This window comes from Prosopis cineraria, unplaced genomic scaffold, assembly GCF_029017545.1.
Source record: "Prosopis cineraria cultivar Desert tree isolate PC_DT_omini unplaced genomic scaffold, ASM2901754v1 PC13, whole genome shotgun sequence".
In the NCBI taxonomy this organism is placed as follows: domain Eukaryota; kingdom Viridiplantae; phylum Streptophyta; class Magnoliopsida; order Fabales; family Fabaceae; genus Prosopis; species Prosopis cineraria.
Window position 1 is genome coordinate 39,878,825 of NW_026555344.1, and position 16,515 is coordinate 39,895,339.

At 32.0% G+C, this 16,515-nt stretch overlaps 1 protein-coding gene and 1 pseudogene across 1 annotated transcript; one reads left to right on the forward strand and one right to left on the reverse strand.

The window, feature by feature from the left end:
* Window positions 1-1,077: 1,077 nt before the first annotated feature.
* Window positions 1,078-16,417, reverse strand: LOC129290110 (terpene synthase 10-like; annotated as a pseudogene).
* On the forward strand, window positions 11,398-14,298 carry LOC129290247 (B3 domain-containing transcription factor ABI3). The gene is made up of 6 exons (XM_054926969.1): window positions 11,398-13,002; window positions 13,251-13,343; window positions 13,469-13,569; window positions 13,671-13,717; window positions 13,812-13,888; window positions 14,006-14,298. Exons 1-6 carry the CDS (start codon window positions 11,398-11,400, stop codon window positions 14,153-14,155), a joined length of 2,073 nt encoding a protein of 690 aa, XP_054782944.1. The 3' UTR covers window positions 14,156-14,298.
* Window positions 16,418-16,515: the final 98 nt, after the last annotated feature.

Below are 16,515 nucleotides of genomic sequence, written 5' to 3' on the forward strand. Positions count from 1 at the left end.
AATTATTTCATGTCAGTCTCCTGGGACTCAATTGAAGTTTCAAACTTTTTTAAAATTCACTAATAATTTAATCTTATCTATGACCTTTAATTGAAATATCCCTTGCTTTTTGGTCTTGACTGAATTTCATTTTTTTCCTTCATGAAATAAAAATATTGGGGAACATGCGCGGGCCTACTTGCAAGTTGCAACGCAGGCTGGGGGACCCACATCTGATGGGAATTCAGAGCTGTAATTTTTTTCTTTATCAAAAGATTAAAATCCTCTAAAATTAAGATTCCTCAGTTTCTATGAAATTTTTCTATTTTTAGCATTTTATTATTATTATTTTATATAAAAGATACAAGTTTTTTCTTTCTTCAAAAAATAAACTTTAAAAAAATTTACACATCTCAATTTCAGAAAATTTAAATCCTATCACAAATATTACTTTAGTTTAGAATTAGATAATCAATCTAATTCGTACATAAAATACTTTATACAACAGACCAATAGGATACATTATTATCTCCTTGTAACCGTCATCCTAAATTCAAGAGCAAATGTGATACAAATTAAAAGAAAGATTAGAAAGCAATGAAAGAAATAGTAATGCAAAAAAATGAAAGAGAGAAAAGAAATTATTACCGCATGAATTAAAATAATTATGTAATAATTAAATTATATATAAACATAAGTGAGTATGGTATAAATGAAGATAAAGAAACAGAGATCGGTGCGTGGAGAAAAAGGGAGAAATTATTGACCAAAGAGAGCATGTCGGTCTCATTTATTCTCTTTTTGGAGAGACCATATGCGGCATCCAATGGAGGATGAAGCCTCTTTTATTTTTATCTTTTTATGTCAATGCAAAACGCTAAATTATCCTATTTGCTAAACTTTCATTGTCTCGCTGGATTATCGTATGGGCCTTGTTTTTGCATTTTATTTTCATGGACCCCACACCTCTATTATTTCCCATCTTTCTTCAATCTGATGATATCGTGATCGTGAGTTATTTAACTGTTGTTTCAAATAATTTTTTTTAATTTAAATCTTAATAATAGTGCAAGTTATACACTGGCTTATAAATATTCTCTAAGCAAGTAAAGAATGAAAGATTCCCGGCCGAAATAAAAACAGAAGCACCTGCATATAAATGCAGAAAAAGTAACAGTGCATCTCATATAAATATGAACATTAATAATTTGGAATAAAGTTCTTTATTCCCAGTATAAGCATGCACGTGGTTGAATTAATCAATCATAATCCAAGTTGTGAAATAAATTAAAAGAAGTTAAGTGGAATTAACTGACTCATATTTTCACAAACCAGTCATTGCTGCAGAGTTGTGGCTATGAATACGGTCAGTCTCTTTGAGTCAGATCTGAGATCACAGCTTTGGTTTTGTCGATCTTTATTAATTTGTTTTGATCTGATGTCCTCAATCAGATGTGAATAAATAAACCAGTAACAAGGAAAAAAAATGTACACTTTCACTTTCACCCATCCTATATTTTAAGTATAATTTCTATTTAATAGAATTAAAATATTTCCCTTCAACTTTTTTTTAAAAAGAAAAATATGCATGGAATCATGCAGTGTTAGTTATGTCAAAAACCTACAAAGTTAATATTACATATAGATATACGAAGAGATAACAGCACACAATTAAGTTATCTTTGTATGTTGAGATTTGAGAATATGATAATTTGCAGACCACAATCATTTGTACATATACAGTTAATCAATATAACACTGTACATAATAAATCAAACTTAATATAAGCCAAAATATGTTACGTCGACAGTCGCGTGGTTTATAAACATATAAACATATATATTATTATTTACTTGCTTTGTAAATATATAAAAGTTCTGTAACATTAATTATTTGAAGAATATTTATCATATTTTTTTTTAAAAAAAAATCATAGATGATGAAGTTTGGCGCCCTACATAAAAAAAAATTAAAAACCATAGCTGAAACATAGATAAAATAATATGGATAACTTGGCAATTTAAAGTGTAACCTAAAGCATATATATTTTGGCAACGTAACGTAAAGTCATAAACTCCTTCTCGTGAGGTCATATCAAATTTGGCAGAGGCAGGCCAAAGAGACAAGGAAATACATGAGTAAAATCCAAAGTGTTCCGTAATGGCCTCAAATGTGATGACTGCCTTTAGGATTAACTTAAAAATGGGAAAAATTCTATATGTAATTGCTTCTAAGATTAAAACTGTTATCAAACTTTATAAAATATTTCTAGATTTTAGAAGACTACTAGTGGTATATACGTAGTATTTCTAAAAATTTGATAGCGATTATTTTTAGGATAAATTCAGTGCAATATGTCTCGTAAGATTAATTTGGATTGAAAACAGTTAAGATTGTTGGGTATGAATTGTTTAAAAATGATATTCGTGCAGAAAAATTAATAAGAAAAAGAGTAGAAAGTGCGCTGTCGTGTTGTTCATGCAAAAGGAAAAAGTAAAAACTATATGGCGATCTCTGAATTATGTTTGTCCTGATCCTCAATATATTAATAAAAAATTAAAAAAAGAATATGACATTAAGTTGCACTCATGTTGTGATGCTGTCAAATTCACTGTTTCTTTAACTAATAAATCGAGAAGACCCTGCCCTTAAGACAGCTGTCCGTGATTGAAACGCAGATATAGATCTGTGTGTGTGTTATTTTTGCATGGAAAGAAAATGGATGCTTGCGCGATCAACCACTCATTTCGGACTTTGGATGTCCCTTTCAGGTCTATTTCCCTCATGCATTCAGAATTGACTAGCCTGTGACCGATATTTCTTCTCCTCAATTTATTATTTTTTAATTAATATGCATAATTTTTTATTTCATGGAATGGAGAACGATAATAAGGTCTTGAAACAACGATTCCTAAATTTTCCCCCCCTAAAAAATGAAGTGTAAATATCAAGTGTACGATTAGTCTTTGAAATAAGGCATTTAAATTTCAAGTATAACTCTCAATTTACTTGTAAATTGTTTGAATTGATGTTTATAATCAATTTTATTAATAAAATTGAAATCTAACTATTTTTAATTCACTTGGTTACAAACCTAACTGTCATTCTTTGAAATTCAAATATACTTTATTAAAAAGTATAAAAATTTAAACTCCTCAAATTTAATTTAGTTATCAATTTGATTCTTGAAGTTTAATCTTTATTAATCAAATCATTAAAGTTTCATAGGCATGCGAGTATTATTTTTCCTAAGATTAAAATTTTAAAACAAATAAATAACTGGTGAGTAAATTTGAAGAATAAAAAATTTCATTATTTGCATTAAAAATTATAACCTTTTTTAAGAAAAAATAATTTTAAAACTACTCAAATTTAGAGCTAGTAATTTGAGCAGGGCAGGCTTATTTATGTTGGGTTTAATTTGAGTTGAGTTTATTTGAATTAGGCTTAAAGTATTATATTCCTTCTAAAAAGCTCATATAACTAAATTTGACCCTAACACCTTCGGCTTATTTGGATCAGCCAAAATACTCAAAACTGCTTAAAATATTTTTTCTTTATTTTATGAATAATTTTAATTTTTAAATAATTATGTTAAGCATAAAATACTATTTTAAATTTAAAAAAATAAAATAATAAATAATAAATAATTAATTTTTTATTTAAGTAGCTTTGTTATTATTTTATTATATTATGTATAATTTATTCATGAATGTTTTTTTACTTATAAATTAATGTCTTAATTGTTTAAATAATACTCTTATCATGGTCTAAATAAATATTTTATACATTTTAATTAAAATATATTTTTAACTAATCAAGTTGATCTCAATTCAATCATAGTTAAACTACTAATTTAAAATTATTATCTCAATTAGTTTAAAATTTTCAGTAATTTGTGGGTAAATTATACTTTTTATTTTTAAGAATATTAAAAAATAGCCATCATTATATTATATAAAATAAAATCATATAATTATGAGTATAATACTATTTTTTAAATTTTTTTTAACTTTTTATATTGTTTAACCCTTGCATACAAGGGCTTTTATTCTAATTTATTTTTAATTTTTAATGAAATTTAATGTAGATGATAACCAAATAATATTCAAAAATATTTTATTTATTATGTTTGTCTAATAGTAGAGCTTTAAATTTGTACATGCCCAAAATTTATTTTTACTTTAGATTTAATTAACTTATTTTATAAAAATATAAATATATTTTTTGGATACACAAATGATGCATAGGACTCAATTTTTTTTAAAATTGGCTTTTAAAATATAAAAATTAATATTAAAATATATTTTAAATATTATTTTGATTAAAATAATAAAAACATGAAATATAAATATTTTTAATTCTTTCAAAAAATAACTATAATAATACACTCAAATATATAATATTTTAGTATAAAATGATATAAACATTAAAAAATTAATTAATATTTATTATATTTAATATATTTTTTTAAAAAATTATTTCTTATGAACTTGGCCTGAATATTAAAAAATTATTTATTTTTAAGTTTGGCAGGTTCTAACTAGTTCGTTGGACTTGTTGAAATTAGTGGCTTTACTCAAATTGGCTCTAAAACGGAAGCTTCATTGACCTATACATAGAACTGAAGAGGCTGAAAATTTAATTTGTAAATTAATTGATTTGATTCAGTTTAAAATCAAATCAACGTGAACAATGTCATTGTCCTTCTTATATTTACAACGCAGTTGAATTAAAGCGAAGGCTATTAGATATTAATGTACGCTCCATTTAATTTCTGCCAAAAACTGGGGGTACGGTTCTGCCATTTAATTTGTGCCAACAAATATATTTATTTTTCAAACAGGAGAGCAAGATGTACGATACAAGCGTCTGTAGTCACAAATGGTAATTAAAGAAATCATAAAATTAAAAATTACAAAAATTAATTCTCCATGACGGGCCATACTGGAGTGATGAAGCCCAAGCCCATGCGTTGAAAGCAGAGCAAATGTGATTCATTTCCGCAACTCAATCAGCCTCAAGTTCAATACGATCAACCGCGTTGACCTGACACTGCATGCACATCAGTATTCTCCTGCTAGGCTGCTTATTTGTGTTCAGGTGGTTGGAACTGTGGAATGATTGCCAAGCCATGGCGTTACTATCCGAGCGGCCCACATTGGCCAATCCATCACTCTGGATCCACGCCATCAAAATTTTTTCATTTAAAATTTTATCATATTTTAAAATAAAATTTACTGATTTAATCCAAATTCCAATTCACAATGTGATAAAAATATTACCTTTCATTATTTTTTATGTTCATATAAGTTTTTAGAAAAAAAATTAATCTTTTAATTCCTATTGTTTTGATCTACTTATAATTCAGTCCCTAAATTTTAATTTATTATAATTCAATTCTTACAAATTTAATTCGGCTGTAACTTAGTCTTTAAATTTTTTTTCTTATAATTTAATTTTTATAGTTTCAATAACTTAAATATTGATCTCTATATTTTAAAAAATAAAATTATAAAGACTAAAAATATTTTAAAATTTTTTAATAATTTAAAATATTAGTAATAAATTTTAAAATTATTTTAATATTTATAATTTTATTACTAATATTATCAATATTAAAATTTAAAAATATTATAATTTTAATCTTTAAATATTATAAATATTAAATTTTTAAAATATTTTCAATCTTTATAATTTTATTTTTTAAAATATAGAAACTGATATTTAACTGATTGAAATTATATAGACTAAACTATAAGAGATAAAGTTTAAAAATTAAATTATAATTGAGTTAAAACTATAAAGATTGAGTTATAATGAATTAAAATTCAAGGATTGAATTAAAATTATAGGGATCAAATGATTAATTTTTTTTATATTTTAAAAGTTATTACTCATTCCCTATTTGGTTAAGGAACCAAGTAAAATTTTAATTTTAAAATAAATTCAAAACTAAATAAAAACAAGCCTAGAGAGAAATGAACAAGTTAAAAATTAGTAACGCACACTCCTGTCTCATTTATAAGATATTTTTAAAATAATTTTTTTAGTGTTTAATAAAAGGCACGTGAAGGTGTTATTTGTTACTATTTTTCAATTTTCCTCATGTTGCAAATTTAATTTTGTAATTTTGTGAAGTGGTTTGGATTGAGATTTTTTCAACTTATATAAAAATGAATTAATTTAGATTGAAATTTTTTTAATTCATATAAAAATAAATTGAATCACATTTAACTCACATTTTTCTCAATTCATATAGATCAAGTTATTCCATGTTCCTACCTCTAACAATGGACAGGTGAGGAGAGGGCACGGGGGAGGTGGACAAGGGCTGCAAGAGTGACAATGTGACTGTATGAGTGCGTCTTGCACCTCTAGCACTCCTTGGGTGATTGATAGCCTTTAATTTTTTCCCCCCACCTACTTGTTATTATTCTATAGGATCAAACCAGTGCATGTGGTTGGACAGCTTGGTCTGGCAGCAAGTGATCCTTTGGGTCAATTTCACGATTTTTGGCATAGCCCTAGAGCAGCAAGAGGGGGTTGGGGTATAAAATCTAATTATATAATTTAGTTATTTCATGCATGGATATTAAGAAAATAAGTTAAGTTGGTTATTCCTTATTCGTAAAAAAATGCGTATAATTATTCAATGGGCTGCCTTAATTAAAAAACCTTATTTCTACCAAAAATTAGAAAACTTTATTAATTATGCCTTAATCTAAAATGATTTATATTTTTGAACATGAGACTTGGTCCCTTTGCATTTGAATGTAAGCAAATTTTAGTGAATTCATACAATTTAAAAAAATTGGTTAAGCATAAGTTATGCTTGAAATTTAAAAATTTGAATTAAAATGCCCTTATAATTAATTTTTAGCATGTGATGGAATCAAGTCTGATTTTATGAGAAGCAATTAAACGAAAATGTAATAACTATTTCTTCGATATTCTAATAAAGATAATGAAGTATGAGACATTTTTTTAATGATAAAAACCAAAGAAATATTTCAGAAAAAAATTCTTATATATAATTCTCGAACATGAAGTAAGTATTAACAAGAAACAAAAAGAAACATTTTTGAATCAGAGTTATAAAAGTAATCATGTTTACATTATTTATTCCGTTTAATATTATAAATTATTTTTAATCGAATTGCATGTCCCCATGAGTTAGTAAACTTTATTTAAAATTACATATTTTTTCTATATTTATTTTTATTTAATAGGGTGCTTCAAATATAAAACTACATTAATTACATCCATAATTAAATGTGTTTTTTTTAAAACCTTATTAATTGCATAAAAACTTAAATTATTCCTCCGTCCAAATAATAAGACACTTTTAGGAAAGACTTAGCGTGCCAAAATATAAAACATTTTGATAAAAATAAAGTTTCATTAATAATACTTTTTTAATATTACCCTTTTTATATATTCTCTCTCTTCAATATTTTTTTATTGATGGAGTATTAAATGGAGGGTATTTTTTAAAAGTTTATATTTTTATCTTGAAAAAGTAAGGTTTTATAGTGTACTTAATGAGTTTTATTGATATGTAAGATTTTATCTAAAAGTGTCTTATAATTTAAAACAGAGGGAATATCTTTTTTTTTAACATTGCTACTTTAAAAAAAAAAAATCTTATACTACTTATGTCCTCATTTATAAACCACTCATTTATAAACCACTTCTCGATAAAATTATACCTACTAATGAATATCATTAAATTTATTTTATAACCTTACTTTTTAAAAATAAAAATTTAAAATTTAAAAAATATCCTTCATTTAATAACTTCATTTGTAAAGAATTTTAAAAAGAGATAATATATTTGAAGAGTAATATTAAAAAAATATCATTAATAAAACTTTTTTTTTATCAAAGTGTCTTATTCCCTTTAGTTGTATTTATAAATCACTACTAATATATTTTACTAGAATCACTAAAAACTTTAAATTTTGTTAACTTTGTCTCAAAATTTTTACCTTTATCCCCAATATTATAATTACAAAGAATCATTTTTAACAATTTTTCATAACATTTAATAAGGGCAAATGGTTAAAAATGAATATAAAAAATAGTAAACGCTTTATAAAAAGAACCAAAATTAATAATTTCTCTTTCTTCTCTGTAGATAAAACCAAAAGAAATATATATTGGGATGCCAAATCTCTCCCAAAAATATTTTATAATTTAAAATGGAGGGAGTTATATTGAAGGGAGGAGTAAAAATAGCACACTTTAAATTATCCCTTCTAATGCAAATTAAATTGCAATGCATATAAACCTTGCTACTCCGTACTGCCTCAAGTCTTTATTAGGGGACACTTTTTAAAAGAATTCTTTAATTTTCAATATAGGTACTTGATGAGGTATTAATTATAATTTTTTAATATTATTGATTATATTCAAACTTATTAACCATGAGAGACAATATAATATAAATTAATTTTTTTCCATTTAAATAAAAATAAAATTTAAAATTTATTATATTTTTAAACCAAGTTAATAATTAACTTACTTGTCTCTTCTTGATTTCAATGAGGTGTTTATAGCAATTATAAGCATTGGGTGCCTATACCCATGTGGTAAAATTTATGCTGTCTATTAAATTATGGGTTTGGAAAATATTGTTGCAACTAAAATCAAGAAACACTAAATCCAAATCTCCTAGATAGCATCACATAATGAATATCTACCCTATTTTCAACATAAAATTTAGAATTTTCTTAAACAGTTCAAAATTTTCGTGCTTCTTCTACACTATCATATTCTTTGCTTATTGTTGGTATAAAATCTTCCTCCATTTTCTATCATTGAGAAGCATATGAAGGGGAAAAAAATACAATACTCCTTTCATCTCAAATTATAAGACACTTTTAGATAAAATTTTACATACCAATAAACCTCATTAAATGCATTGAACAATCTTATTTTTTCAAAATAAAAATATAAACTTTCAAAAATATCCTTCATTTAATAAACTTAAATCTACACTTAATTAGTGTTAAATAGAGAGAGATAAAGGGTAGTATTGGAATAGGTTTATTTAATAAAACCTTCATATTCTCAAAGTGTCTTATATTTTGAGACAACAAATCTCTCCTAAAAAGTATCTTATAATTTGAGATGAAAGGAGCAATACATTCATAAAGAATATTCATTTTGTTTTAAATTATAAAATACTTTTAGACAAAATCTCATATACCAATAAACCTCATTAAATGTACTTAACAATCTTATTTTTTCAAAAAAATATAAACTTTCAAAAATATTTATTATTTAATATATTAAAAAGAGAAGAGATGAAAATTAATTATAGAAAAAGAAAGAATAATATTAGAATTGGTGTATTTAATGAAACCTTAATCTACTCAATGTGTCTTATATTTTGGGACAAAAAAAACTTTTTTAAAAATACCCTATAATTTGAGACGTAGAGAGTATATAATATAAACTCATATATCATAATAAGAAAGATAGATGCAAAATATCATAATATATATGGTGTAAAAATAATGATATAGGCGTATACTATTTAAAAAATTCTGAATTTTAGGCGGAAAATATGTTAGACATTTATTAATTACTACTATTTGGGAGATTTGGATGAATTTAGATTTAATATTTCTTAATTTTAATTGCAACAAGGTCTTCCAAATTATTAATTTAATGGATAGCATGAATTTTGCTGCAGGCATATAGGCACTCAATGAATGTACTCCCTCAATCTCAAATTATAAGATATTTTTAAGGAAGATTTAACATCCTAAAATATAAAAATTTTTGATAAAAATAAGGTTTTATTTTCAAAATTACTCTTTCTATATATATTTTTTTTCAATGGAATATTAAATGTAGAGTATTTTTAAAATTTTATTTTTTTATTTTGAAAAAGTAAGGTTATAAAATGTATGTAAAAAGTTTTATTGATATATAAAATTTTATTTAAAAATATTTTATAATTTAAGATGGAGGAAGTAATTGTCACCGTAACGGGATGGGATTCAAATCCATAATATGTGAGCGGAGGGAGTGGCTTTGCGCCTTATGGCATGCGATTCTATTGGGTGGCAAGGGAAGAAACGCATATGTGTTGACCATCTGCCTCCTGATGAATCGAACTGGAATCAAAGTTGCCAGCAGAAATATGAACGCTCATTGCTAATATTACTTTCTCACCACACCCTGAGGCGCACCGTCTGTGTACGCCATTCAGACCCTAACGTATGGCCATGGCACAAAATCCGGAGTCTCTCTCTCTCTCTCTCTGTGAAACCATGGGCACCATTCCCCCTTCGAAACTGCCTTCTTCTCCCTCTAAAACCTCCCTCACCAACCCCCTTTCCCTCTCTCTTACTTCATGATTTGTATTTTATTCAGCCAAACCTCCCAACCCCTTTGAACTTATCCCCAGAAAACATTAAACAACATTTGATCTCTTCACCACGGTGGGTTCCCCCCCGCCCCGGTTACAGTCCAATTTTTAAGCATGTGCCTATCAAGGCCTTGATTGGCTAGCTGGTTTTTCGAAACTCTTGTTCTCTCCCTTTAATTCATTTCTTCTTCATCTTCCCCGGATGGTTCTCTAATTGCCTGCCTGAAAGTTTTTTCTTTCCATTTCTGGTTATTTGAATGTGATGTCTGTCCCTCTCTAAAGATCTAATTAGTACAATTAGGATTTTTTGTTTAAATTAGTGTTCGATGATGACAGAACTAAAAAAAAAACAAAGAAAGAAAAAAGAAAGGGAGTAGTTTTCAGAAGATTCGAGTTTGAAGGGAGAGAGAGTCGCTTTCTTTGAAGGTAAGGGAGGTTGGTTTTTTATTGTTTATGTTATCCGAGTTTTTTGATGCTCTCTTTGTGGATAGAATTAATCAGATGCTCTATGTTGCTTCTCTTCTTAGGATCTGCTGTTATTGCAAAAGCGGGCTCTTATCTTTTCTGCTTCCTTAATTGGTTACAGTGTACTGAAAGTCCCTCACTAACCTCATATCCGTACACAAATAATCCTTCGCTCCTCTCCCTGTCCAAACCTCTTTCTTCTTTCTAGTTTCTCTCTCCTATTCTCTAAAACCACATCTGCGGCCAACACAACTCCAGAGGCTTTAATTTCTAGTGGGAGATCTCTCTCTGCATGCAAGGCTTGTAAAACTGGAACAAAATAAACACCACCCGGTTTTGGTTTTCCTTTTGCTTTCTCTTTCCGAAAACCCCATTACAATACTGCATGATTGTCCAAATGGTTTCAACGAATTTTAATCGTTTCGAGTGGGAGATATGCATGCAAAGTATGAACAAAACCCAATTTTTTTCCTTTTTCCTCCTTTTCCTTAATTTCTCTCTATGAAACCCCTCATTTTCCCCCTCCAGTTAACCTTTGAACATGCAAAATTGTAGGTGGTAATATAGCAATGGAGGAAGAACATGCTTTGAATGTTAACGATGAAAGTGAGATCTGGCTTCAAGACGCGCAAGACGAGCTTCTTGGTGTGAACGAAGCATCCATGTTCTATGCTGATTTACCTCCTCTCCCAGATTTTCCATGCATGTCTTCCTCTTCGTCGTCTTCCTCAACTCCAACACTTCAAGTCAGGACCGCCACGTGCTCCACCACATCTTCATCCTCCACTGCTACCTCATCATCGGCCTCTGCCGTGTCTTGGGCAGTTCTCAAGTCCGATGCCGAGGATAATCTTCTGGTGGAGGATGCGGTGGCTCCGCTGCCACTGGCAACCTTGTCCTCCACCGCTTCCAGGGAGCTCATGCCCCCGCCGGTCAATTGTGATGGCGAGATGGAGGAGCCTTTTCCGTGCCTGGACATGCTAGAGATCAACGATTTCTTCGACCCGTTATTGGTTTTTCAAGATGATGATTGCCAGTTAGAAGAATATCCCCAGAATCAGATAGAGCGGCGGCAGGAGCAACTTGTAATTACGATGCAGCAGCAACCAGAGGATCAAGATCAACATGCGCTGTCTAATGGTAATGACTGTGAAGAAGAGATTCAAGGAAAGGGAGGAAACCCGGATGGGGAAATGAGCGACGTGTTCTTGGAGTGGCTCAAGACGAACAAGGATAGCGTCTCTGCGAATGACTTGAGGAGCGTAAAGCTCAAAAAATCAACCATAGAGTGTGCTGCCAAGCGTTTAGGAGGAGGAAAAGAAGCCATGAAGCAATTGTTGAAGCTTATTCTTGAATGGGTTCAAACTAGCCATCTCCAAAACAAAAGGCGCTGTGCCAAGGAGAATATTATCAATACTAATGATAGTGCGCCTTCATATTTTCTCACTACAAACCCTAGCTCTAATTCCAACCCAAATTTATTTGGAATACCCCAGTCATGTCAATGGGTTTCTCCTCTGCAGCCTTATGCGACAGATCCGGCCACTATGGTGGCCGTGCCGCCACCTTCTTATCAATCGATTGGGTATCCGGGCGACCCTTGTTCAAATGGAGCATTGAACAATATCAATTCTCACCAACCTGCTAGTACTGAACATAACATGATGGAAACGGCTCATTCATGGCCTCCCTCCCAGTTCACGGTTGCTCCCCACTGCAACCAGTCGTATGGGGTCAATAATCTTCACCAAGCTGGTTCACCACCCTTACAGGCGGGGTTTGGCGGCTATGGCAATCAGTATTCATATCACTATTTTCATGGCGTGGCGGCGGGTGATAAGATGATGAGGTTAGGTCCCTCGGCGACAAAAGAGGCAAGGAAGAAGAGGATGGCGAGGCAGAGAAGGTATTTGTCTCATCATAGGAACCAGACACACCAGGGCCAACTACAGAATCGTGATAATAATGAGCCAATTGCAAGATTGGGAAGTGATTATAATTGCACCGGAGCTTCCGCAAATACGGCGAATTGGGTTTACTGGGGGTCACTGGCTGGAGGGGCAGCTTCCCTGGGACCAGTCATTCCAGCTGAAACCCCGCAGGTTTTGGATCGGACCGCCATGGAAACACAGAATTATCAAACTACAGTCCCATCAACAGATCAAAGGCGCCAGGTGCGAGTCAACCTGCATAATTCGAGCCTTAAGATTATAAAATAAGTTTATGATTATTAGTAACTCATTTCAGATTCAAGATTTCATTATTGAGAGATTATTGAGAGTATAAATTAATGATGCAGTTATGCTTGCTGATTTTTTTTTTTTAATTTCTTCCGTTTTCCTCCGTATTTTATCTGGTTTTTATTCTGACTTGAAGATATATAATTGATTGAGGTAATAAATATGGTGCTTTAATTTGATAGGGATTGAAGACAGAGAAGAACTTGAAGTTCCTTCTTCAGAAGGTGTTGAAGCAAAGCGACGTTGGTAGCTTGGGGAGAATTGTGTTGCCAAAAGTATATATTAATCGATCATCTGCTTCATTTGAATTAGTTATACATTTTTACAATATCATAATTAAGTTGACAAAATGAGAATGTTAATTATTCTGATTGTTGATTTTGTCGTTAAATATGTTCAGAAAGAGGCTGAAGCCCACTTGCCAGAATTAGAGGCAAGAGATGGCATTTCTATAGCAATGGAAGACGTTGGAACCTCTCGTGTTTGGAACATGCGCTATAGGTACGTATATGTCCCGAACTAAATTTTCTTGTTCGGTTTGTTCTTTTCTCACAAGTAGGACCAAAACTAATCTTGGATTTTTCTTATTTTTGGAGTCTCAGATACTGGCCAAACAACAAAAGCAGGATGTATCTGCTCGAGAATACTGGTGTGTTTATCAACTTCGGCACTGTTTTTATTTTTGTTCTGTCTTCAATCATGTGAAAAGGGGTTTACCTATAATATGTATACATGATTTGCAGGAGATTTCGTGAAAGCCAACGGACTCCAAGAGGGAGACTTCATAGTGTTGTACTCAGACGTCAAGTGTGGCAAATTTGTAAGAGCTTCTTTTTTAGTTTTTGACTCTAAATGACGTGTATGTGCTACTGAGCATTGCAGTTCCCGTATAGCTTGTGAAATGACTGAATTTTGATTTTGGTGGGAACCAAAACAGTTGATAAGAGGAGTGAAAGTAAGGGAAGTAGCGGGTGGGGCAAAGACAGATCAGAGCAAGAAAGCCGGAAAAACGCAGAAAGCAGCTGCTATTGCTAATAATGAGTCGCCCTCTACAGTGTCACCAGCTCAGAAAAAAAGTAGAAAATGATGTGCTTTTGATCGCAGACTTTAGAGACCAAGGACATCTTTATGCGTAGGAAAAATGGACGGCGGAGGTTGTCTCTCGTCTCTGCTCAACCTTCTCACTGCCATTGCATAGGGTAGTGTGACGAACAATTGGGCCTTGTAAGATGGGAGCGCTGTAGTATATATACTGTATGTATTTGCAGGAATAAGTGAGGTGATGGTGTTGTGCCTGAATTTTTTTTTTTAATAAAAAGATCAAATGTCATTATAATAAATGCTCAAGCTGCCCGTGTAACTAGAACTGCTTGGCCAACAACACAGAAAATAACAGGCAACAAGGATACAAGGAAAAATGAAGAAGCAACACACAGTTACACACAAACACACCAACACGCCGCGTAACTGATCTAGGAAGACAGGGGTCAGCTGGCATTTCATAGGCCTGGGCTTTTGACACGGTGAATTAAAGTCAGGGCCTGCTTGAGAGTTGAGATGCAAGTAATAGGAAGAGGATGGGCGAGCAGCGAGAGGATACGGTGGTTGGTGTGAGGATCTTGGGCATGGCCATCTTGGTGTTAGTACATATAGTGGGCCAGTCTGGCGAGGTTGATGGCTCTGAAACATGCGGGGAATGCAGAATCCTGCACTGTACATCGAACCCCGCACGTGCTCGTATGCCTCCACTTCTGAAGCTTCACTCTAGCTCATGTAGCATCTTATTGATTTTGGAACGTCGCCTCATTCACTTGCTCTCGAGCCATCCCCCTTCTCCATTATTCAAGCATTGCATGCATGCATAAATACATTATACATGAATGCAATTCCCATAGGATAATTTAACTTCAAAAAGAAAGGAAATCAAGTGGCACCCTATATGCGCAGTTGCGGACAATGGTGGAGGAGAGGCGAATAAGATCTGGGTATGGTTGCAGAGGACGAAAGTCGTGGAGTGAAATAACATGGAGAATCAAGAAGTAACCTTGAACAAGTGCCACGGGTCCTCCCACTGAAATCCATGCGTTTTCTATGTATTCTTCCAAGCTTGGCTCGTACCCTTTGTAACACCATTCTGCCTGTTTCATGTACGCTTGGCACTGATCACCCCACTGCTAGTTTGCACTCAACACTTCATCAATTGCATAATCCCCTTTCATGCCCGTGGCTCTTTATATATATATATATATATATATATTCACAATGAAACAAATGCACCTAAATTACACACCGCTTTGTTGAGATAAGGAATGACGTTGAGGCCACTGTTTTTGAGCGCGCCAAAAGCTACCTCGTTCAGAGTTATACAGCGCCAGCAAACATATTTTCATATAATTCGCCATCTTGAATATCAGCACACCAAAATCAATCTATAGTGTAATTAATAGTAACCAATGGATTAATTAAGCTGACCAGCCGTACCCGTGGACCACTTGGGTGAAGAGCTGGAGTTCTTGCAGTATGTGCCGTAAACGTCGTAGATATCGTCTAGTATGGTTATGAGGGAGGTGATCTTGGTCATCTCTCTCCTGAAATACCAGAGCTCAGGTTGGGAAGCCATGCCCACTCCCCAGAAGGTTTCTGTCGGCATGTCCCTCGCAAACCTCAGCTTCTCTCCAACGTCCATCTCCTTCCACCATCTTCTTTCATTTGTACAAGCACGAAACGAAACACTGGCCATTATCAGTAGTATTCTATGATATATGTCAATATCGTTTAAATTAATTGAGTACGTGTACGTACCTTGACTTGGACTTTGTTGAAGTCCGGTGGAGCCAATTAAGCAAAGCTGTGGGATCACGTTCTTCCTCTCTCGTACAAGTCAATGAATCATGGGACCTTAAGTCTGGATACCCTCCAGTGTAGCGTAAGCTACAGCGCATGACTCACCATAAGTGCCATCTCACCGTCTTTCTTCTCCTTTACAAGCTCTTTCAGATGACTGCGGCAAAATTCTCTTGCTTCCTCCAATGTAGTTTCCCCTTCCGTTGAATGAGACGACGCTTGATTCGTTCAATGATACCATCCCAGAGGCTCCCAACAAAATTCCCCTCGTTATCTTGAAAACTTTTGAAAACCTCTAATGCGAGCAAGTAAAAAGGAAAAAAAAGCTTGTCAGGACAGGGCGGCGATACGGGGATGATTCGGTACCTGATGACACATCATATTATTCCTGCTGCCTCAGGAGTCTGAACACGAGGGCAGTGCAGTGCAAGTTATCGTGGGGTCACCAGCCTTAATAAGCTTCACCAGCCACTGGAGAGACGCGGTCCTTTTGACGTGCACGCATAATACATATGTATTTTTTAATGAAATTTTTAACAAAATTTTAATATTATTACAAAATACAAGAGCAAGCATAGATATATTTGAACTACATGAAGCCTG